The sequence below is a fragment of the Perkinsus marinus genome, assembly GCF_000006405.1.
Source record: "Perkinsus marinus ATCC 50983 genomic scaffold scf_1104296969090, whole genome shotgun sequence".
Taxonomy (NCBI): Eukaryota; Perkinsozoa; order Perkinsida; family Perkinsidae; genus Perkinsus; species Perkinsus marinus.
Genome location: NW_003202922.1, coordinates 106,009 through 127,501, shown reverse-complemented (window position 1 = coordinate 127,501; position 21,493 = coordinate 106,009). Strand labels below are relative to the sequence as shown.

The 21,493-nt window shown below is 48.8% G+C and overlaps 5 protein-coding genes and 2 non-coding genes across 7 annotated transcripts in view; 3 read left to right on the top strand and 4 right to left on the bottom strand.

The window, feature by feature from the left end:
* The window catches only part of Pmar_PMAR002868 (conserved hypothetical protein), a gene marked incomplete at both ends in the record, with an annotated part of 7,222 nt that extends 6,066 nt beyond the window's left edge, over positions 1–1,156 (bottom strand). The window contains 3 exons of the mRNA XM_002768037.1: positions 126–660; positions 880–1,029; positions 1,103–1,156. Coding sequence (XP_002768083.1) covers positions 126–660; positions 880–1,029; positions 1,103–1,156 — 739 coding nt within the window. The remainder of the gene's footprint in view (positions 1–125; positions 661–879; positions 1,030–1,102) is intronic.
* An 822-nt stretch (positions 1,157–1,978) lies between these two features.
* Pmar_PMAR002867 (hypothetical protein) lies at positions 1,979–3,895 on the bottom strand (the record flags this gene model as incomplete). Its single annotated transcript, XM_002768036.1, has 1 exon — positions 1,979–3,895. One exon carries the CDS (start codon positions 3,893–3,895, stop codon positions 1,979–1,981), a length of 1,917 nt encoding a protein of 638 aa, XP_002768082.1.
* Positions 3,896–5,555: 1,660 nt separating this feature from the next.
* On the top strand, positions 5,556–11,429 carry Pmar_PMAR002866 (hypothetical protein; the record flags this gene model as incomplete). The annotated part of the gene is made up of 25 exons (XM_002768035.1): positions 5,556–5,676; positions 5,926–5,999; positions 6,048–6,134; positions 6,197–6,302; positions 6,346–6,461; positions 6,501–6,553; positions 6,601–6,667; positions 6,715–6,807; positions 6,852–6,953; positions 7,158–7,243; positions 7,533–7,627; positions 7,991–8,088; positions 8,265–8,482; positions 8,527–8,675; positions 8,871–8,962; positions 9,012–9,170; positions 9,617–9,697; positions 9,745–9,829; positions 10,010–10,129; positions 10,473–10,615; positions 10,672–10,743; positions 10,901–10,987; positions 11,037–11,102; positions 11,158–11,230; positions 11,301–11,429. 25 exons carry the CDS (start codon positions 5,556–5,558, stop codon positions 11,360–11,362), a joined length of 2,505 nt encoding a protein of 834 aa, XP_002768081.1. The 3' UTR covers positions 11,363–11,429.
* A 103-nt stretch (positions 11,430–11,532) lies between these two features.
* Positions 11,533–15,602, top strand: Pmar_PMAR002865 (ATP-dependent hsl protease ATP-binding subunit hslU, putative; the record flags this gene model as incomplete). Its single annotated transcript, XM_002768034.1, has 16 exons — positions 11,533–11,606; positions 11,911–12,079; positions 12,215–12,310; positions 12,448–12,560; positions 12,653–12,751; positions 12,868–12,973; positions 13,426–13,518; positions 13,560–13,698; positions 13,825–13,958; positions 14,007–14,147; positions 14,252–14,367; positions 14,448–14,582; positions 14,709–14,798; positions 15,013–15,099; positions 15,393–15,444; positions 15,543–15,602. The coding sequence occupies 16 exons, from the start codon at positions 11,533–11,535 to the stop codon at positions 15,600–15,602; spliced, it is 1,704 nt and encodes a 567-aa protein (XP_002768080.1).
* Pmar_PMAR002864 lies at positions 11,672–11,743 on the bottom strand. The gene has a single exon. It is a non-coding gene; the product is annotated as a tRNA-Ala (tRNA).
* On the bottom strand, positions 13,099–13,170 carry Pmar_PMAR002863. The gene has a single exon. It is a non-coding gene; the product is annotated as a tRNA-Ala (tRNA).
* A 3,227-nt stretch (positions 15,603–18,829) lies between the features above and the next one.
* Positions 18,830–21,454, top strand: Pmar_PMAR002862 (inorganic phosphate transporter, putative). The gene has a single exon (XM_002768033.1). The coding sequence runs from the start codon at positions 18,859–18,861 to the stop codon at positions 20,476–20,478; it is 1,620 nt and encodes a 539-aa protein (XP_002768079.1). The 5' UTR covers positions 18,830–18,858; the 3' UTR covers positions 20,479–21,454.
* Positions 21,455–21,493: the final 39 nt, after the last annotated feature.

Genomic DNA, 21,493 nt, shown 5'->3' with positions numbered 1-21,493 from the left:
TGTAGCTGTCGTAAGGCATAGGGTAGATGCCAGTGATAGGCTATGCTCCCCTCGGTGATAATCCATCCAAACGCCAAGTAACGGCGGGAAATTCAAAGCTTCATAGTATACCAGGCCGTTTTCACTCGGATCACCGTGTTTTATGTTTCCATTCTCCGCATACCAGAATTTGTTCTTTTTACTGTAGTCGATGCTGATAGCGTTGAAGGGGTCATCATCACCAATAGTGGCATTAGCCATAATCACTAACTCATACGGCTCGAACACGTCCATGTACCCACAGAGCTGCGGGACGCCCATCGAACCATATTCTGGTCGTCGTACATACTCCCTCGGGTCGGCAATAGATGTCGAAATGGTTATCGTTGGGAAGCCTCTGCACTGCGGCAAACTGCGCCCTTTGAATATACTTTCAAATTCGCCTTTGAGATAGGCGGCGAAGTCTTCGGCCTCCCGTGACCAAGCAGGTCCGATGGCCAGATGCCCGCACGCGCAAGTCAGGAGCAACGTCACAGAGTTCGATCTGTTGAAAAAGTCCGGGAAGGGCGTCACGGATGCTAACTGTGGGAAATCTTTATAAGTCTTCCTCACGCCGGCCACATAGGACAGCGCCCCGTCCCTGCGACCATCGTACGTCGTATAGGGATACGGGGCTTCCGGCTAAGAACGAAAATATGATAACAATGAGCAGTAGTGGAATATATGTCCGCTTTCTTCAACTGGGTTCAGCGGTTTCCTCACTAACTATGAAAGTCTACATACGAGTCCGGGTAGAAGTGTACATAAAACACTAATGAATTTCCGCTATCCAACACATGTAGTAAACCATGTGTATATTTTCTCACAGTGACAATGTGAATGTAGCTCACCCGAGCTTACGATAATCTGCAAGTCACGGGAGTCCGGATTGACCAGCGGGGCAACAACAAAGCAAACCACTGCGACGAAAAGTGGTAACAGAACTTCACAACAGACCGTTATCTTGGACCTTCGAGAGAGAAGGAAGTTCTTTTTTGTCAAAGCCAGTACCTGATGAACAGAACTCAGCTTACCATAACAACAGGAACTATCGGAGATTTTCAAATAGACGAACATGACCTACTTGCTTGCGGAAGAGACCCGTAGTGAGGCTCGGATCAGCTTCTGTGATTGCCATATATAGATTGATCAACTGGAGCAACACTTCGTATGATATGATATGAGTTGATTGATAATCAGTTAACCGTCGGGCTTCACCATGACCATTCCTCGCAAAACACGATTCAACACAGTCGGCGCCTCGGACACACACGTGAGCGTTCACATTGCGAGGTTTTCTACAGGCTGACTGAAGGGAGCGTTTCTATAGATAAGATTACCCGAATTTTGCTCAGAGAAACGTTGGGAAGAACGACCTCACGAAGTGTTCTCAGAAGCCTTCAAACAAGATCGAGAACAGTCGTGAGGCTATTCCCACCGCTCGGTGAACTAAGTCTATTACTTGCAAGTTATGTGGTGTACTATGTCATGAACGACGCTAGCCTACGGCTACGTCATAAATGGCTACACAGTACGCTATGAGGGTATACCCTAGCGAATGTCTTGTCACACTCTGTACCGTGGAAGGACTCGAGCCGAAGAAGGGGGCTTTGCATCACAAGATCGGTATGACTTCATACCCCCCATGGTGCCCCTTTCGTGTCTCGATTTTTGCTGATTCTTCAACACATTATGCGCTACGCCAATTACGCACAGGGACAACGAATAGGTAGTCATAGTCGAGTTAAAGCGAGGGAGCACTCATTCCAACGCTCCTCCCAAAGAGTCACGGTTGTTGCTGCTGCTCACACATGTCCGGGCTTGTCCATGTCCCGTAGAATTACACTGAACCACACGCTGACGGTATAAAAAAATGATCTATATCGGAAGCGGATTAGCACTCAAACTTGGAGCACGAGGTGTCGTCGAGTTCACAAGATCTCGTCACCTTAGCAAAGCGTTATGATGATGGCAATGGGAATGGGTCTTTCACCTGAACAGCGGAGCTACGACTAACATCCCTCCAAAGCGCCGCATCTACCTCGAATTTCTGGCTCAGCTCTCGCATGACCAACTCACTATGCGACGCTGGGTCGTTGACAGCGGCGACCAGCCAAGGATGAGCATCTGCGATCACAACGACCGAGGCAAGCCTATTCAAACCGGCCATGTGAGCCGATACTAGAGCTCTGAAGGCTGGGATATCGAGGGCGCGAGGAGCCTGCTGACGAATGAGCCCTAGAACAGCCGCGAGGTCTTCTTGGTCACCCTTGGTAGAGGCTGTCGCCCAAACTGGCTCACCGATTTCTTCCCCAAGGCGTTCAGATGTGACACCAAACATCAACTCCTTTTCGGTCAATACAACTGCTACGATAAGGCCGCTAGAAGTAACCGATCGGGCCAGTTCGTTAACTAGTGGACTCAAAGCCGTCACCTCCTCGAGAGTGCTGATGCTGCCGTCGAGAGAAAGCACGACGAGATCGCCGCTTGAGGCGCTAAATAGGAACCTCCTTCCCCCCATGCGGTCACCAAGTGAGCACAGCTGGTGAGCAGCCGACTCGGGCGAGACGGCGATCCCCGACTCTCGGCCAGGAAAGGCCTTGGGCGGTTGAGTAGCGTCGTAACAGTGTAGCAAATGCGCGATGCCTCTGAAGCGCTCAAGGCGATCGAGACTACTCTCGATATCAGATTTGGTCAGGGGCGACCGGGTCCGTAACATCATCAGGTGAGGGAGGGACGATGAATGATGCAAAATGGTGAGTCTAGCATCACTCATTTGGATCCTCGTGGAGCAATCCACGGGTACTAAGGGACCTCTAGGGGGGATGATGTCGGGAGAGCTCGCACTCCGATACCATCGAGAGCCTTGCATGGAGTACCACTCAACGCACTGCGGCTCGGTACCACCCAAAACCAGGAGACAGTCGCTGGACGTCTCAGCATCCAAGAGGGACTGCCGCTTCACGTAATACAGACCATGACTCGCTCGAGGGAGTGAGCGACCGACTGAGTCGACATCAACTCGATGACACTTGGCTCGTTTGTATGAGCTGGAGAAGTCAATCCGCCATAGAGCGTTCAGAGGCATGTTGTGAAGACCTAGTCCGCCGTGTACGTAAACGCACCCATTGCCGTCTGAACATGCCGCTATACGAGACGCGGGCTTGGGCAGGACTCCATCGTCGCTTTCGAGTTGGACTCGATGCCACTCTCCTGTCAAACCTGTCTTGTGGCGCTTCAGCTTCAACATCCACAGAAGATCTTCAACCAGCAGAGACTTTGGGGAAGTGCCCCCAAACATGGCCACACGTTCCATCGCTCCGTCCTTGTGCGAGGCGAGAGCAACAGCGGCGTGATGAGACCTAGGGGAAGGAGATTCCCCAGTAATCTTGATGAGGCTCCAGCTATGTTCTCGCTTGTCGTGAACAGTGTCAAGCCAAACCTCCAAAGCATATTCCTCTTTGTGTTGCGGGGCTTTGACAGCTCCTATAAAAAGGGCCTCAGAGGAGTCAGGGACGCGAACGACGGTCGGATGATACGCGAAACTGGGCGGTCCTGGCGACTCCTCTGTAGGGACGAGGGCTTTCCACTTGTATATGACGTAAGAAGGTGTGACTCCTTCTACAAGGCTGGCAGGTGGCGTTTGGTTCACTCGGAGGGAAATGAGGAAGGTTCGCAAGACTTCGTCACCATCACGACCCTGTCGTCTAGCAGCCCTGGTCTTCACCGTTGTCGCTTCGGTCAACCCATGGACGAGTACTTCTCCACTGCCAATGGTCGTTAATGACACCAGTCTGTTGGCAGTAAGAACCTGCAACCGGAACGATGACAGCCGTGGAGCGAGAGGGGGATCTGAACTATGATGATTACGGATCATGATTATAATGATTATCGTGAAACTGTCATGCGCGCTATATCGAGGAGCCTCCAAGATAGTCGGACGCTTACCTCCTTGAGTTCATCCGCGTGCTTCAGTCGGCTTGTGTCGACTCGGGACCACTCAGCGTCCTGTAAAAGGCCGGGTCCTATCACTGCCATATTAGTCGGCATCAGCCGTCTTTTCTTTCGAGAGTTCTCTTCTTCCCGCAATTGATGGAGGAAGATCGGTTCGTTCTGGAACGTCATAGAAAAGACGGATGGAGGCTTTGAAGTCAAACTGCTTATACGATCCTTGCGCTCACTGTACGTGTGTATGCGTGCAACAGAGACTCACGCAAAAACGAGCTGTGTTTCGAAAAACGGCTGATCCAAGTGATGATTGGTGAATCAAGCAAGTCCGCCAGGGGAAGTAATATACACATGCTGCATGTGACATGCGTTCAATGACGTGACGACAGCAGCAGCTCAAATAATCTTGCAATTCCATCGGGTTTCAGACTTGTCAGTCGCGAGGGTTTTTTGAAAAGCGTGGATAAGAGTCATCATTCGGCAGTCAACCTTGGTTGTACAACTTGGTTGGACACATCAACTGTGGACATACTAGGATTACGATCGCAGACTTCTACCAAAATTGATGTTCCTCTGTGCGAAAAAGGAGTTATTATTATGTCGAAAGCGAAGTAGCTAAATCGACGTGTCAACGAAATTGAAGTTGCTAAATCGACGTGTCAACGAAATTGAAGTTGCTAAATCGACGTGTCAACGAAATTGAAGTTGCTAAATCGACGTGTCAACGAAATTGAAGTTGCTAAATCGACGTGTCAACGAAATTGAAGTTGCTAAATCGACGTGTCAACGAAATTGAAGTTCCTAAGTCGACGTGTTGACGAAATTGAAGTTGCTAAATCGACGTGTCAAGGAAATTGGAGTTTCAATAGGGGGTATTTTGGGGCACTAACTCGCTCGCCTGGTGAAATTGAAGTTTCTAATGGTGAAATAAAGGTTGTAAAGGTGTACTTTAGCGAGCACTGTAAGGCGCCTTAAGTTTGGGAATGCTCACGGCGGCTTGTGTTGAGTATCATTGTGAGAGAGGCCCGGTGTCTGCAGTCACCTTTTCCGCAGCTCACAGACAAATCATGCGTGCTGCAACGATCAGTTCGCTTTCTATGCTGATATCTGAGTTAGTGAGAGGATCTCACTGTGTCTTGTTGAGATATCAATTCACAGTGTGGGAGAATATGCACACGGTGAACCACATGTGTTGGTGACCATGTGGAAATTCGGAATAGTGTTGGTTTCTTACACCAAGTCTTGTGTAAACTTGTATTATGTAACTCTAGAAATTTCTGAACTCAGCTGAGGTGAGTGAACATATATTCCAACACTGGTGATTCTTGATGCTAAAGTTGTTGTGTTGAAGTCATCCGGGGTATTACGGAGGACGAGTGAAGCACATCTACTAGGGTGTCGTTCGCTCCAAGGCGCTATTAAATGCATACTGTGCTCATAGACTAGCGATATATATCAGGAGTTCCCATTCACGAAGTACGACTTGGTTAAGGAGTTCACCAAATCAGCATCGTATTAAATCGAAAGAGGGTTAAACTGACGGCATCTGAAAGTGTATATGCACATCTTATAGTAGATTATACTATGGAATGTCTTTCCTCTTCAACCTAGCCTCCTCCATCACAAGTGCCTTGGAGGGCGACCCAACGCCTGCGTCTGATGCTGTCGATGGTGATGACTCCGTCCAGGCTAAGTGGGATACGACGGCAGGTAGAATATTCAAGTGGGAGGAGAAAGGACTTCTTTGGGTGCGTCTACAGCATTTTCAGGTCAAATTTATTTCTTACCGACAAATTTTACTTTTTACCCATTTGGTTAATATTTTACCCATGGCTTTCACAGTACCACAATTTACAAGAAAATTAATATCATACCGGTTTATTTGAAAGTTTAGGAGTTTAATTTAACTCATTCCTTACGTCTAGTTATGACCGATCGCGAGGCTTGTCGTTTTTTTAGTTTCGAAGGCCACCAGTGCCGCAAAGGAAGGTGCGGACTTCTTCTCAGCTCTGGCCGACAGCATAGACCGCGACGTGAGGGTGTCTTGTCACGGTATGCACAACTCGTTGCTTGCTGTGTAGGTGAGCACATATGATGTTGTGGAGGCATTGAAAGAATGCAAAGAGAGAAACTCCGCATCACCTAAGGAACTGCGGCGCGACTCTCATGTAACGTCATGGTTTCCTCCAGTACTTGGAGTCGGTGGTTTGTATGGGACGAGTCTTCTCAGTTGAGCGAGTGCATGGCCAGGCTTAGGGAGTGTGCGGAGACATCTCTGGAGAGCTTACTGGTGAATCAAGACAGTGGGATCAACGATTTAGGACTTTCCAATATGGGTAGTGAGTGGAGCTTCCGAAGGTCATAGACTGCACGTGGTAGGTATCGTAATAAGTCTGCTCACTCGAGTGTTGACTGGCGAGGAGGATGCGCCTATTGAACCCGATGATGCTTTCCAGGCCTACATTGAAGAGATCACAGAGAACGCCCTGGCAGTGGTAGTAGAAGTAGTCCCTATATGGTTCATGTGGACTCAGGTTCAGAGGCTGTGGAATCATCTGGAGGCTGGAGGCGGTGATGAAGTTGACTGGTAGCTGGAGAGCTGGACGAGATGGTACTGCCCACGGCATGCTTCAGGTCCTCTACTGTCTCTCTTGTGATGAGTCGTTCGGCGAACGGGACGACTTTTATAAGATCTTTGGAGGTGTTCAGCGTTGAAAAAATGGTGGCATGCATGGGTTCTCCCAGTAGGTTTGTATAAATGCAGCGTGTAGAATTTGCAACTCTATCGTACGACAGTCAGACATGCTGGGCTTGGGCGCTCCTCGGGAGGCTCTTTCAGGGGTGAGTCTGGTCACTTGGAAGAGTGTCATCATACCACTGTCTAGGCGCTAGTGCACTCGCCTTGTGCGATAGGCTCCTTACTAGGCGCGATAGCTACGTTGTCTACTGAGGACCAGCTGGAAGTCTCCGAGCTCGAGCCGGCACCGGTAGAATTGGAGTTTTTGTATCACATGCTGGTCCCTCCTTTGGGTGTGTCTACGAGTAGCAGCAGTGGGCAGCAGAAGGGCGATGGTGGCGACTTGCAGAAAATAGTTTGTTTTCAAGGAGGAGTTGAAAGCCTTATCACACTAGTAGGAGTCCTGCGGCCGGTTTTGCATGATTTGCACGAAGTGTGGTTCTTTTTCTCTCAGGGCAGAAGTAACCTGTCGCAGCCCTTGGTCGTAGCGGCGTCTTCGGCCTGCCTTTACCAGCTAGCAGTGAATGAAGGGTGTAGGAAGTAAGTGCAATCGCATTCAGTAGTGGGGTCCTACTCCCCCTCGTGCTCCTTAACTCGCCTTAGTACAGAAACGGTGTTGGTGGGTCAATTGAGGCTAAGAATAAAATATACTCGTGAGACATCAAACTCTTCCACAGCTTTATTATAAACCTCGCTGAACATTTTCTGAAGTGTTCAGTGAATGAAACGGATTTGATAGACATTTATGTAGAAAATGATAGGTCTTATATCACATTGGCTATGCAATGTTATGGGGGGACATGGCCCTTCCGAAGCTGTCACAATGTAGGTACATAATAGAAACGGGGCTGTTGGAGCCTCTGGTAGATCTATGTAGGATGGTGGTAGAGTCGATGAGCTCTGAAGTTAGCGAAGAAATGGGAGGTGGGCTTGGCGATAGAGTTTCTCCATTTCGATCGATGATACATACTAAGATGATAATAATACTCCTTGGGTCAGGAAGATAAGTCGCAAATCTGGCGCATTTTGGGTAAAAATTGGCAAAGTAAATTTTTTTCGAAAATCGGACCCGTGTAGTATTTGAGCGATAGAACTATACTAGGATACATGCTGCTGAAAATTTCAGGCGAATTTGAGGCCTGTATAACGAGCTAAGCTGGCGACACGTTTTCGCACGACTAGATTGCGCGTACTGTATATACGATATTAATATTAATAACGAATACGTTTGTTAGTATCTTTGGCTGACATAAAAGACGTAATGTTTGTGATGGAAATTTGTCTCAGGAGTGTTGGCATCGATGGTGTCATGTGTGACCTGTTTTGAATCTGAAGTTGTACGGAGTACATCAGGCAGTGCAGAATTGAGGAGGGCGGCGTTGAAGGTAATCGCGAATGGATGTATCCAGTGTGGGAAAATATGCACTTATGCGACAATATGAAAATTCTGGGGAAATTTGGTGGAATTCTGTCGGTTTCTGTATACTTGTACATACCCGAACTCCTAAGCTCGGCTGAGGAATGCTGAAAACCTATGTTTTTCCAACACTGCTGCTCTCAGACTCTTTCGGAGACGGTCGCGTCCAACGTGGTAGCTGATTCGCCTGAAGTTGTCCAGTGGCTGTCGCGGTTGTCGAAGCATCTCGGCATTGCTGAGGACTGTGGGCCTGAGATGATAGGATATGCTGTCAATGCTATGCTGACTTCTTCATCATCTGAGGAGATTGTCAATTCGATCCGCAGTGATATGATGGATGAACTGTGTGGGGCTCCTGTGGGGTAGGGAGGGGGCGGTCTGGGTCGGCTCATTCCGTCCTGTGCAGGCTGGCGAAGTACTTGTGCACAGCGCCAGAGGTTGTTGATTCGGCCCTCCAGGGTTGGAAAATGTCGCCGCAGCGAGCCGATATTACGCTGAGGGCGTTGTTGGCAGCGAAGCAAAGACAGGCTGAGGTGGCAGAGATATATTTCGAGGGTGAGACTATATAGATGGAGGCTTTGAGATTCGAGGGGAAATATTGTTCCCGGGAGTTCGATAGCAGTGGGGAAAATGTCGTTGATGTTATACTTACACGGGGAACTGATCGAAAAATGTGACCATGTGAAAAATTTGGAAAAATTTTTTTCCGGGGTTATTATAGGTTCCTGGATGATACCGTGCTTTGGATAGGTATATCATCTCTGGTGAAGACAGTCGCGGATGTTGGTAGTGTTCAGGAAGAGGAGGGAGAGAACGATCAATATGCCTTCCTGCTTCCTCAAGTAGCTTCGACTGGGCAAGACAGTACTCTCGCGTATTAGTTTTGCTCAGGCGTTGCGGCTGATCTTCCTATGGGCGGCGGGATCGTCGTATGGAGGGGAACTGCATGAATACGTGTGCGGTGAGGTTGGGAATTCCCCAATACTGATACCGACTCTGACGAGGCTTGCATCGCGTATACCCAACCAAGGAAAGAAGGATGTCTACATTGTAAGGCTGGAGGAACTGTGTTGTGAGGACTGTCTTCATTTCTCTTCGGGAGATCTTCGCACGAAAAATTCGGTTTTATCTGACGCATGAATGAATTCTCTTCACTGCGGTTACCATATAGAATGGTCACTTCATGGGGTCTGGATATGTAGGTTGAAGTCGATGGGTTAATCTCCTTTTAAATGTATGTGATTCGATTTGGAGTGATGTATGGTACAGATATTCCTCGTGCTGTACAGTACCAGTCGTCTAGAGAGGATGAATATGTGTGCAAGTCTATTTTGGGTTGAAAAATTGCTGTCCTATCCTACATTGTGGGTATATATATCAGGACTACTTGGAAGAAAAAATTATCTTGAAACTCTCGTTTTTGAAAAAAATTACGCTTGCACACCTGTTCCCCCTCTCGAGATGAGTGGTACTGTACGTGTCTATCTCTGCCTTAGTCCGGCCTCTCATGTGCTGTTCTCGGCGCTGTCATAGTGAGCGGCAAGAGCGCCGTCGTCCAGGAAGCTGTGGAAACGAAGGTAGACGTAGGGTTATGCTGGTTCTGGGAGTATCCTCACTTGAGTAGGTCACGGTGAAGACGTTCGTGGGCAATCTGAGCGGCCTTCTACAGTTGAAGTACCATAGAGGAGATGGAGAGCTGTTCGATAGAGGTGGGTTCAATAATATATGCACATATCGAATCAATGGAGTTTCACCCGTTTTACGCGAAGTGAAATGTGAAATGTGTTTTTCACTCGTGTTTTTCACATCATGGGTGAAACTCCATATGTGCTACAATGCTAGTACCGTACTAGTAGTACGCTGACTGTGTTGATCGTGATGGGGGTCAGATGCACCGAGCATTTGGAGTGATCTCCAGCGGGTTCTTGATGCGGCGAAGAAGTGCTTCTTACAAGGGCTCTTATCGAAGGCGGAATCGAGCGGCAACATGAGTGAGAAGAGCGTGGAAGGTGAGTTTTTTCATCGGATGATTCTGATAATTTCCAGGAGGGGGTCTATCCGGGTTGAACTATGGCAGGAAAATGTGAATCGGAATGATTTGGTGTGTATTACTGGTTTACGGGTGTTCATACTTCTGTATTGAAAATCAGTTGTGAGTTTCCATCCAGTGTTAGTTGCCGAAATATCGGATGAGTATTCTCGACCCGAACGCATGAGGGTATCGAAGAGATCCTTAGTCCGAAGGCTTGAGGGCTGCTCTGTTCTACGAATGTGATATGTGATGAGGCAGTGTGTGATGTATCTCGCTCTCCTCACTGGTCAACCGATGGATTGAGATGTGTACGCGTTCAGTGTCGACCGATAGCGGGAATGGCGTCCCTAGTATTCGGGCTGACGAGGAGGGCGAGGAGCCAGCTGCTGAGGGGGGCATGTCCAATGCACAGATGAAGAAGATCGTTGCGGGTTATCAGTCCATCATCAGTGCCCATGAGCAGGTATGTGGACATATCGAGGGCTGACCGTTGATGTTTCCGCATCTGCTCCTGTTCAGGAACTCACCGAGTTGCGGAAAGAGGTTGACAGGGTCCATGCAGAGAACGATAAATTGAAGAACTCGATACAAGTGGGTGCGCATTCCTCGTGCTTGAACGTGCCACACTGGTCGTGGTGAATCGACTCCGTTGTATTGGTCTGAGATCTTGAGCAGGCCTTTCAGTGGCTATTTGCTCTTCGCGGGATGCTTGGTCGGAGGTAACTCGGTTCGTGGTTTTTCTTGTTAGGCCCAAGGCATAAAAATGAATGAGGCGGGCGACTGCGATGCCACCATGGCTCTCGTTGACCGAGTCGCGAAGAGCCTCCGAGGGAAAGTGAGTAGCGGCGAGGACGGCGCGAGAGCTCTCAATGTTGCCACTGTAGATTGATGATTTAAGCAAGCAACTTGCACAAGCCCAGGCACAGACAGCTTCGAAAGATGCTAAGATGGTGAGATGAGAGTGCTCTTTCTCGTCGGGGTTGGCATCGTTGTGTCGGTCTGCAGTATCGAGAGCTCCTAGCGAACGATAACGAGAGGCGGACACGAATGGTCGAGGCCTTAGGGAGACGCTGTGAGGGTAACGCCGGTGGGTTTGCGTCATTGGCATGTATACTGCCTTTAGACCAGCTCTGTATTCTTTGCCTTAGATTCAGAGGCAGCGATTAACTCTCCTGTGTCGTACCGAGGAGGTGCGTCACCACATGGATAAGGAGCGAGAGTCGGTGCCTATTGCCCTTTGTCACTTATGAATATCGTGCAGCAGTACACTGTTTCTATCCAGTAATGTGTTTGGTTATAGAGTAAATGCAGTTGAGGATACGTTGTTCGAACCATTTGTTTTCAGTAGCAATAGTTGTTGGAAATTGTAATTCCCATCCAATGCCGTGGGGATGTCAGCACGAGAGGGGCGACCGCATCTTCTGGCCACTCCTCTCCCATTTCCCTCTCTCCGAGTGAGGTGCAGGAAGGACACGAGGGAAAGGTTAAAGCGTACTGACGAATATGGTCCACATAGAATTGGACGTGCCGGGGTTTGAACCCGGGGCCTTCTGCATGCAAAGCAGACGTGATACCACTACACCACACGCCCATGGATTTCTGGTGTCGATGAGTCCTCTGGTGCATATACGCCAGCTGATTACTCACGCTTCACCTATAGGCCGATCATCAGGAGCGTTCTTGTGATGATTGTGATTCATGTTGAATTGTACAATACTTTCGCAATTAAAACTTAATTTGATGATTCATTTACTTCAGAATCTGCGAAAACCGTTTCACACGGACAAAACTACGCATGGATATTCCACACATTCTCGGTCGTCGAGTTTACAGGAGCTTTGGATTCCTCTCATTTCTCGTCGAGTATGATAGCTTCGACTCGGCATCGTCTGTTCGGCACGATCGCAAAGGTACACAGGACCTGCAAGTGGACTCCTTTCGTCTAGCTGGCCTCGTTCCTTCTCGAGTCGTGAATTCGTGGCACGAGTATACTAAACCCCAACACGAAGCTACGCCTTGAGGCCCTGTTAGTCTACGAGGGGCACTCATTGCAATCTTTCAGGTAGCTCCGTCATCGGGTGCAGCGGGAAGGATGTGGAGCTCCAAAGATGGCTATGCATGTCCCGCTCCTAAGGATCTTGTAAAGCATTTGGACGAGGTGAGGTGCAGTTGATGACCCAGTCTCGCTCGGGAGTAACCGACAATCCTCTTCTACAGAAAGTACTTCGATGCATTTCATAGGACCAACATTCATTTCGCACTAGTCAATAGTATATCGCCATGTGATTGTGTCAGTTCATCATCGGACAAAATGACGCGAAACGCGTTGTTGCGATTGCGGTAAGAGATCGGTGGAGACGCCAGCAGATCCCCGACGCAGGCCTGAGAAAAGAGTTGCTACCAACCAAGTATTCGGCAAGCATTGTCCAATCGTTTCCATCCCTGGTCTTCAATCGCAACTCATGGTCCATTGTGTGTTGGACCCCCTCGTTGTTCTCAGCATTCTTCTGGAAGGCCCATCAGGAAGCGGCAAGACGGAAATCGCAAGGCGACTAGCTGACGTCATCGGCGCGCCTCTTGTGAAAGTTGTGGCTACCAAGTAGGAGTTCTCGGGCACAGAGGGTAAATGAGTTTACTAGAAAATCAGATAGTCTGGCTTCTTAGCAAATTCTCACTTCTTATCGAAGGGTTGTATAATCTAGTTCGATCGTCGAGATACACTGAAGTTGGCTTCATTGGGGAAGATACTCAAACGATGATACACGAACTAGCGGACTCCTCGTATGACATGGAACGGAAACGGGTCATGTCGGAGGTCCAGGTGAGCATATGGTACACCGCACTCTAGGCGGGCTGAGAAAACTGTTTTGATTCATGATCAAGCGAATTTGCATCTGACAAGATATTCTTGTGCAAGTGTAAGTCTCTTTATGTAATGTTTTTATATGGACGTGCCGAGGTTTGAACTCGGGGCCTTCTGCATGCAAAGCAGACGTGATACCACTACACCACACGCCCTTCTATACATATATAAAATCCTGTAATTCCTGTCGTCGCGTATGCTTCGTTTTGTCGAAAATCGTGCAGGAGTAACTCTGGAAGAGTTCTTTGGGCACCTCTACATTATATCTGAAGCAATATGTGTACCTTCAAATCTCACAGTCTCGACACAGTTGTACACTGACAGAAATGCCCTGTGCAGTAGCCCCTACTCGAAATATAACAACTAATGTTCCGTATTAATCATAGAAGACTATAAGTGGCTTGTCGTAGGTCGAAGCCAGACAGCTCGCTATTGAAGCGGTAGCAAGATCCTATTTGTGTACTCCCGAGGGAACCGGGGAAGACTCAGTGACGGCGGCGAAGGTGAACTGGGGAGCGGGGCTCTCGGTATGAAGTAACTCCAGGATCTGATTGAGAAGGAGGATCCTCGGACTATGGACACTGAGATAGAAATCGAGAGTCATCTCACACACCCGGCACCGATCGATCCGAGCAGGCCGGGGGGAATTTTCGATGGAGGAGAAGGCAGCAGAGGCCGCAAAGGTCAGTGACAGTCATGATATTTGGCGCTTCTCGCGAGCGACAGTGCATTCGGCGATATTTGGCTGCGATGGCCGCTCTGAGCGACTGCCATCATGACCATTTTCCTCAAGATCTACTCTGTTGTAGATCAAGCGTCGCCATCACCCGTTTCGGGACGTGACGTGGCTGATGGGCGGCAGCTGTACAAACCAGGAACGAATCGTTTGCACAACGCTGAGGAAGCCCTGCGATGGAGCAAGCTCGCTGTTCGCGATGCCATGGTAGCCCTGCGCGATCAATTGCACCTTACCAGCCTGGGTTTGTGATAGTCCCTCGTCACTGAGCACTATGCGAGCATCCTGATAATAGACAGAGAACCCGAGATAAGGGAACGAGCACGAGTCACGTGCGAGGAGCGCGGGATGGTCTTCATAGACGAATTCGACAAGCTCATTAGTGAGGAGCGGGAGGTGAGAATATCGTCTTCCGGTCCTTAGACGATCTGGCATTGGTTTTCCGAACCGCCGTGAGCAAGCACGCTCACGTTCTCAAGGAACTATCTGTCATAGCTCAGACCGCCAGTGGTTTTGGCTCGAAACGCAGAGGAGTACAAAAGGAGTTATTGTCGCTGATAGAGGGAACGGTTGTCACCACTCCACGACTCGGACGAATATCGACTGAGCACATACTGTGAGTTGGAAGGCCCCGTGAGAAACACGGCTCGTTGTTGCATTCGCTGAATAATTATCACTGGTTCATTTTCCATACAGGTTCATCTGTGCGGGAGCATTCACGACTTCAAAACCTGCGCAGATCATGCCCGAGTTACAAGGGCGATTGCCGATAAGAAGCGTCCTGAAGCCGCTCACAACCGAAGACTTCTACCGTATACTGACAGGCGTCCGGTAACTTAACACATTGTACCGAAATCTGCGATGCTCGATTCGTGTACTGTATGTGAATCCGAACTCAGCGCTGTCGAAACAACTACGTTTCCTGCGTGTCGTCTACTGAAAGTGGACATCCTCAAGGTACGCGCTGCCAATGCAACAACAGGCTCTTCTGAAGGTTGAAGGAGTCGACATTCAATTCGATGTGGAAGCGTTGCAGGAGATCGCCAAGTGAGTTTTCATCTTCGACTTTATTTACATATCCAAATGCTGAGTGTCGTTGCTGTCCTTCCCCGTGAAAGCGCTCGGTTCGTCGCTGAGAGGCATCAAGCGACTGTGTGGACGAACATCGACTAACGTCACATTTTGTTGGTTGGGTCTGCTTGGGGCGGGCTAACAAATGAACTCAGTCAGGGCCAGCGTTCCTTTGAGTTCTTTTCTCTAGGAGTGCCTTCGAGTTGAATCGCAGTTCAGCCAACACGGGCGCGCGTCGACTGCAGAGTGTCATGAGTACACTGCTGGAGGAGATAAAGTGAGGCTGGTCGCGAGCGTTCGATCCGAACAAATGAAGTAACGCAAAATCACGCCTGCTACAGAATGAATTTCCCGCAAATGAACCCGTGGCACATTTGACCAATATAATCATGTTGAGAGAGTTCCTACACGAAATTTCAGGATGATATGAGCAATAGTTAGGAAGTTGAGGCTGCCACACGAAATCAAGTCCTTAGATTGCGCGTACTGTACCAGCTAATCCGTTACGAATAGAATTTGATGCCATCGCCTAAAGGATGCTCAGTGGAGGAACAGCAGTTATCTTTCCAGGTTCGATGCGGGATCAGGAGGTCCTACAGAGGTCCGAATCGACAAGGATAAGGTGAGGTTGCTCGGACGGATTTGGTAGATCACAGTTAGATATCGTTCCAGCCTTGCATATCGTTACAGTTGAGCTTTTCATATCGCGTGTCTGAATAGGTGAAGGCAACAGTGGCGGCGTTGATGACTAAGTCCGATCTCTCAAAGTATGTTATCTAGTCATTGCATGGGGATAAACCCGAGTTTCTTGTGAATGAATCTGTGATTTATTGAGTTTGTTGTAATCTCGGTCTATGTGGCCGAGAAGTTGATCGGGTAAACGATGAACTATCTAGCCGACATGATGAGGTCGAGGCCATTATCTTCAGATCGAGTAATTCGGCACGATTCAGTTGTTACTTGAAAGAGTCGTGTGGCGCCTCGGATAACATCCGAACGGAGCCACAACCAAGTTTGTTAACTGAACGCAGTCGGGGTAGATCAGACGAACAACGGAGTATCATGGCGTTGGACAATGGTCACAAGGCGACAACTTCTAAGAAATCCGTGTCGTTCTCCGACCCGGATCGCTGCAACTTTCCCAACAATCTATAAGCCTCGAGAGTAGCATCGGTCATGTCGACGAGTTCCCGCTCCTCACCGAGGCTCGGGTCGTCAACCCAAACCTCCGATCTGAACATGTAAGTAGAAGCTGTAGTTTCTAGTCTCAATGGAATGCATTATGACTTCACAGTAGCAGTACTCACCCAGAGGGCTCCTCCTCATCGTCCGCTTCTGAAACGGCTTGCGACCTGAATGAGTACGAGTGATAGCTGTCACTGGTAGCTGTGAATTTCCCTGCGTACCCGGTCCATCCGCTTTCTTGATCGCTACATTCGATAGTCTCGGTTTCTTTCAGAAATGTTATGTTCAGGAGTGTATCGAAAGACCGTCTGCTCTTGGAGCAGTCTGGGCTGAAGCTCGATAGCGACTTAGCGGCCAGTTCGGCGCGCTTTTGCTGCCTTATCGCAGCTTCTCGATAGAGTCGATCAGAAATAGCGCTAACGGACTTCGATGGAGTTATCGCAGCCGAATAAAGGTTGCGACAGAAGGTTTCCTCCTCAATACGTCTCCGCCTCTGTCGCCGGTTGTCTGCATCTTGGTAGAGCCTCAAGCTCGCCCTACGAGCCCGATGCGGACTGAAGTTCGAGTCGCCGGCGATAATAACCGGGGAGAAGGAGCATTCCGCGACCTCCCGTTGTCGTTCTTCCTGTCGTTTCTGCTCGGCTTTGGCAGTTTTCCGTTCTCGATGCTCTATTGCATCGGAATACAATCTATTGAATATACGTTGGCACTCGGCCTCGGAAACAACTGGCCCTCGGTGAGCACTTTCGGACTCGGTAGTAGAGTAATCGTGAGTGTTCGGTTCAACGGCTACGAAGTCACGAGCACGAAGCTTCACCTCCGAAATGTCAGATATTGGCGGCTTGACAAGGCCCTCCTGATCTTCGGCCTCGCTGACCTCGATGCTCCTGAGCATGATAGTAATCGAGATCCCTAGCTGTTGTCTTACTGGTATAGAGAAAGCCCCATGTGTGATGCCAATTGAGCCGCGAGTGAACGCATGGCTCGATAGAAACGTATGCAAATGCCTGGGAAGAAGCCTTTGTTTTTCAGAGGTGAAAGCTACGAACCTTCCACTGCGCTACGCTGCATCCGCCGCAAGTGATGCCAGAGCCGAACCTCTCTGTTCACTTCACACTTGCTCGTCAAACCACTTGAAGGCTCATTGAGGAGGCTCACCAATGCTGATACGTCGGCGACGTCTAGAGACATTTCCAGCGGGGCCTGAGCGGAGAAGAATTGCGTAAAAATGTTGAGCATGCGATTCACAACGACGACGAGACTCATCCGTTGCTGCACTGTACCTCAACACTCCCATACTGGGGATCGATGGCGTTGAAAACGGGGAACTTGATGACGTGGGTTCCCTCAGGAGTCTCCGAAAGCATTGGCTTATTCCCTCTGTCACGTTCGGATGCTGCTAGTAAGGTTAGCGATAACACCTGGATGCATCACTTCGGAACATGCCGAGAGACGGACAAGGAAGGCAGCGGCTCTGAGCACATACCTTGTTGGCAAGGGAGTTCTCGAAATCGCTGTAACCATCAGTCAACGCTTTGTAACAGGTCCGTTCATTTCGGAACGGGGAGAAAGACTTTGTTTTTCGTCGTCGTCGGGGGCCTGACATCTAGGGCAGGCTGGAAACGGAAGCAGTGATATACAGAAGCCGCAAACACAACGATTAATGGATGCTATTGAGACGTTGAACATGTTGAGGTCAGTATACTGCTGTTAGAGGCAAGCCTCTGGCAGCTGTGCACTAGTTGACTCCTGGTGACTTCTCGTATCAGATGACTCGGAGAGAGAACTCAGATGAGCAAGTGAGTTGGAAGTGTTGTGATCTCGAATGTGTATTGAGCGATAGGTTACTAACGTTCACGGCATGCCTCGATACTCAAACATTTGGAGAACTCCTCAGCGAGAAGCCAACGACCATCCCAATAGAATTAGCAAATCAAGACACTGGAAGGTCACCGAAACTAAGCTCTTGCATGTGTATGGTTACGCCATCATCATTCACTTATCGACCATGACGCATCCATTTTCTGTATTTGCGAACGATCGAAATGACTGAGCGGAGAAGCGGGAGACAAGATGTAGTAGGAAGGAAGTTGAAACTCACGTGGGCCCGATCCATGAGCAGCTCGTGTTGGCCACCTGGACCCAGGGGATCGGTGCTTACACCACACCTCGAGAGGGCTTGGCTGTGTGACTGACACAGTAACTGAGACAACGTATGTCTACGCCTATAGCGCCTTCGAGCGGAGGGTCGTTCAAGAAGGAATTTTGTCTAACTTTTTTAAGGTCAGCAGACAAATTCCGAATGATGAGATGTATGCGATAAGTTCACAGCGCCACTACGAAGCCAAATGCCGCTGTAAGAGAAAAGCATATCAGAGAGTCTCCGGTCACAATCGGTTATCTAACTTACCACGGGATGTGAGGCTTGGACGTGAATTCAAGCATGGGCGAGTCACTCTGCTGACGGCGGTCAATCGCATGGTGCAACCACTAAGAAGCAAAAATGTGTGTTGAAATCGTCACGCGCCACAGAAATGTCACTCGCGCGCGCCCCGACCCTCGACAGCGTTGTCGTGTTGGTTCACAGTGTGATGTCGGCCTAGCTTCTTCGGATGTGAGGTGCTTGTTAGCTTCGGATCGATCGATCTTGTTTCGAGTGAGATCTGACACTTTGGGGTCCCTGTCATTGTTGTGAGCAATGATGATTCGCGTCGAATGCATTCGGTGAAATACTGCGGTTGATGGTCACGAGATGCAGCCTGTTGGGTTGCGGAGTTTCATGTTGAGGGGCATTCTAGTAGTAGGATATTTCTATTCTTTATAGAAGCGTTGTTTGTGTTATAAAACAGTTATGCCCGGCGACGATGGTTCCTCTCTTACAGAACCCCAGGTGGTCGAAGCCGTTCCTACGAAGGATGATTCCCCTCCTGCCAAAGAGGAGTTGACCACATTACAAGTTTATACGAAAAACTTACCTCTTATCTGTAAACTAGGTGCTGGTTTCTTTGCTGATGCTTACGACATGTTCGTTATTGACATAGTCTTGGCTATTCTCAGCGAGATGCAAGAGGAAGATCCTACTGGACTAGGCATGGACGCCAGTACCAAAGGTCTGGTGGCCTCGGCGACTTCTATCGGTGCGGTTGCTGGTATGCTTTTCTTCGGAGTTGTTGGTGACCAAGTTGGTCGCAGGATTGGTATCTTATGTACTGGTGCGTTCGTGGCACTAGGTGCTGTTTGCTCAGCGTGTATTCAACGGTCTACGACGTTCTCTTTGGCGCATCAGCTCTTTGTGTGTCGTCTCGTGTTGGGCTTCGGAATCGGTGGTGAGTATCCTCTATCTGCAGCTATGGCATCGGAGCGCTCCGATAACGCTACTCGCGGGCGCATCACAACTGGTGTTTTTTCGATGCAAGGACTTGGTATGATATTCGCTGCCGTTCTGCCTCTCATTTTACTCTACGCCGGTTGCCCTATGGAGATCTGTTGGCGTGTTCTCGTTTGCTTCACGGTCGTGCCTAGTCTCACTGCACTGTATTTGAGATTGGGTATGAAGGAGTCTGCTGCCTTCAAGGAGCAACAAGCCCGCAAGAAGAAGAATAAGACGAGTTTCTCAACTCAGTTGAATGGTTTCCTAAGTACACTGCGGGTATACTTGAGGCCGCTTATCGGCACTATGATGGCGTGGTTGTGTATGGATGTTACATTCTATGGTACCGGTGAGTTTAAGCATTCAGTGTCAGCTGAACTCTTCCCTAATGGAAGTGGCGAGCAGGCGGTCATCCAAGACGCTTGGTTCGCTTTGGTTGTCTCCTTACTGGCATTGCCTGGTTACATCTGTGCCTGTTGGTTCATTGATATCCTTGGGCGTTGGAAGATACAGGTTCTAGGTTTCTGTATGATGTGTATTTTCTACGTTGTTATGGCTATATGTACGCAATTCAACGCGAACAAGTATCTAAATTTGATCATTTTCGGCATTACTTTCTTCTGGACTAACTTTGGTCCCAATACTACGTCTTATGTCATCCCCTCGGAGATATATCCAACCAGTGTAAAGACCACTTGCCATGGTATGTCTGCAGCTTCTGGAAAGCTTGGTGCGATTATAGGGTCGTTCATTTTCCCTACGTTGCAGACTTCTATTGGTCTCGCCGGTGTTATGTATGTGTGCACTGGTGTGGCTGCATTGGGTCTTATCATTACACTTATATTCCTCCCTAAGAAGCTGGTTGAAGCCGCTGCTAAGGGCATTTTCCTCATCACGCCTCCTACGCTTAATAAGGGGACTTCAGGAAGTGCATCTGTGGGAGGTGATATGAAGGCAATAAACTCTTCATCATCATCCGTCTCAACGGTGTCGGTTGATGGTGTTGACCTGGTTCGTGATATCGAAGAGGGCCGTGGCTCGAGCCAGTCTACTTCTGGCTATGAGGGTAGTGCGGTACCAGTATTGGCTGGTGGACGGTAGTCAGTGCTGTACATAGTGGTATTCAGCAGCAACAGCAGTGCTATTTTAAAAGCCGCTGCTGCCGATACTGCGGATATTATGTTACTATCAATTACCTGTCAATACAACTACCTTCGTTAAGGCCAAGTAGTTGCCACTTTAATAAGACTATGATCATTGGGACTCCATGTTTTAGTGTTTATACCAGTCCTTGCATTTCTCTCTTTGTCCAGCAGCAGCTGTGATGACTGAGTATATCCATTCGTTGTGGTATTATGAATGAAGTATGTCTAATGGTTCTCTTCTTCTTGAGCATCAAGTTCTGTCCATAATATTCGTCTTAATGTCTTTGAGCGAAGGAAGCATCTGATGATTGAGCTTTAGTATTTGGATAAGCCACTCTTTCTGAGCGTATCTAATATAACGTATCACCAGTCAATGGTTCGGTGACACGCAGTTTACATCTGAACTTGAGACTCCTGCTATCTAGTTGAGGTCGTTTTCCATTGGCGAATTATGAGCCCATTATTGGATGAGCCTGTTGTTCCTTCGGAAAGCGGTCGCTTTCGTTTTACATTCGGTTCCCGAGTGTCGTTCTTACCGTTTTTGTTGGTCAACTGCTTTAGTTGTCCTCTAGTTCCTCCTTCCTGGGTGTCACCGTACCATGCAGGGTGATGCGGACGTGCTCTTGTCGTCTAGTGAAAAGTATGTCACGCCTTGGCTGTTGATGCCCTTGGCGTTGCTTTCGTGACCGTTGCCCTTTGCTGTCTGATATCTGTGTCCGGAATGGGAATGAGACCTTTCCGTTTACACCACTGCTAGAGCCTATAGGCTTCTAATACAACTTAGATAGTGCTGTAAGAAAACGATGTCTGGGCGACCTACACGATGGGCCGCAGGTTTCGTTTTCGTTCAAGCACAGAAGAAAAATTGTCTACTAGCAAGCGTTCCAAGCGATTGTTACGTTTCTTATGATCTGTTGGTGAACCGATAGGTTACCGTGTTACAAGTTGCTATATGGAGCTTTCCGGCTTGC

Bases quoted from the DNA above. Each gene is read 5' to 3' on its own strand.
- Pmar_PMAR002862 (XM_002768033.1), top strand. From the start codon at position 18,859: ATGCCCGGCGACGATGGTTCCTCTCTTACAGAACCCCAGGTGGTCGAA.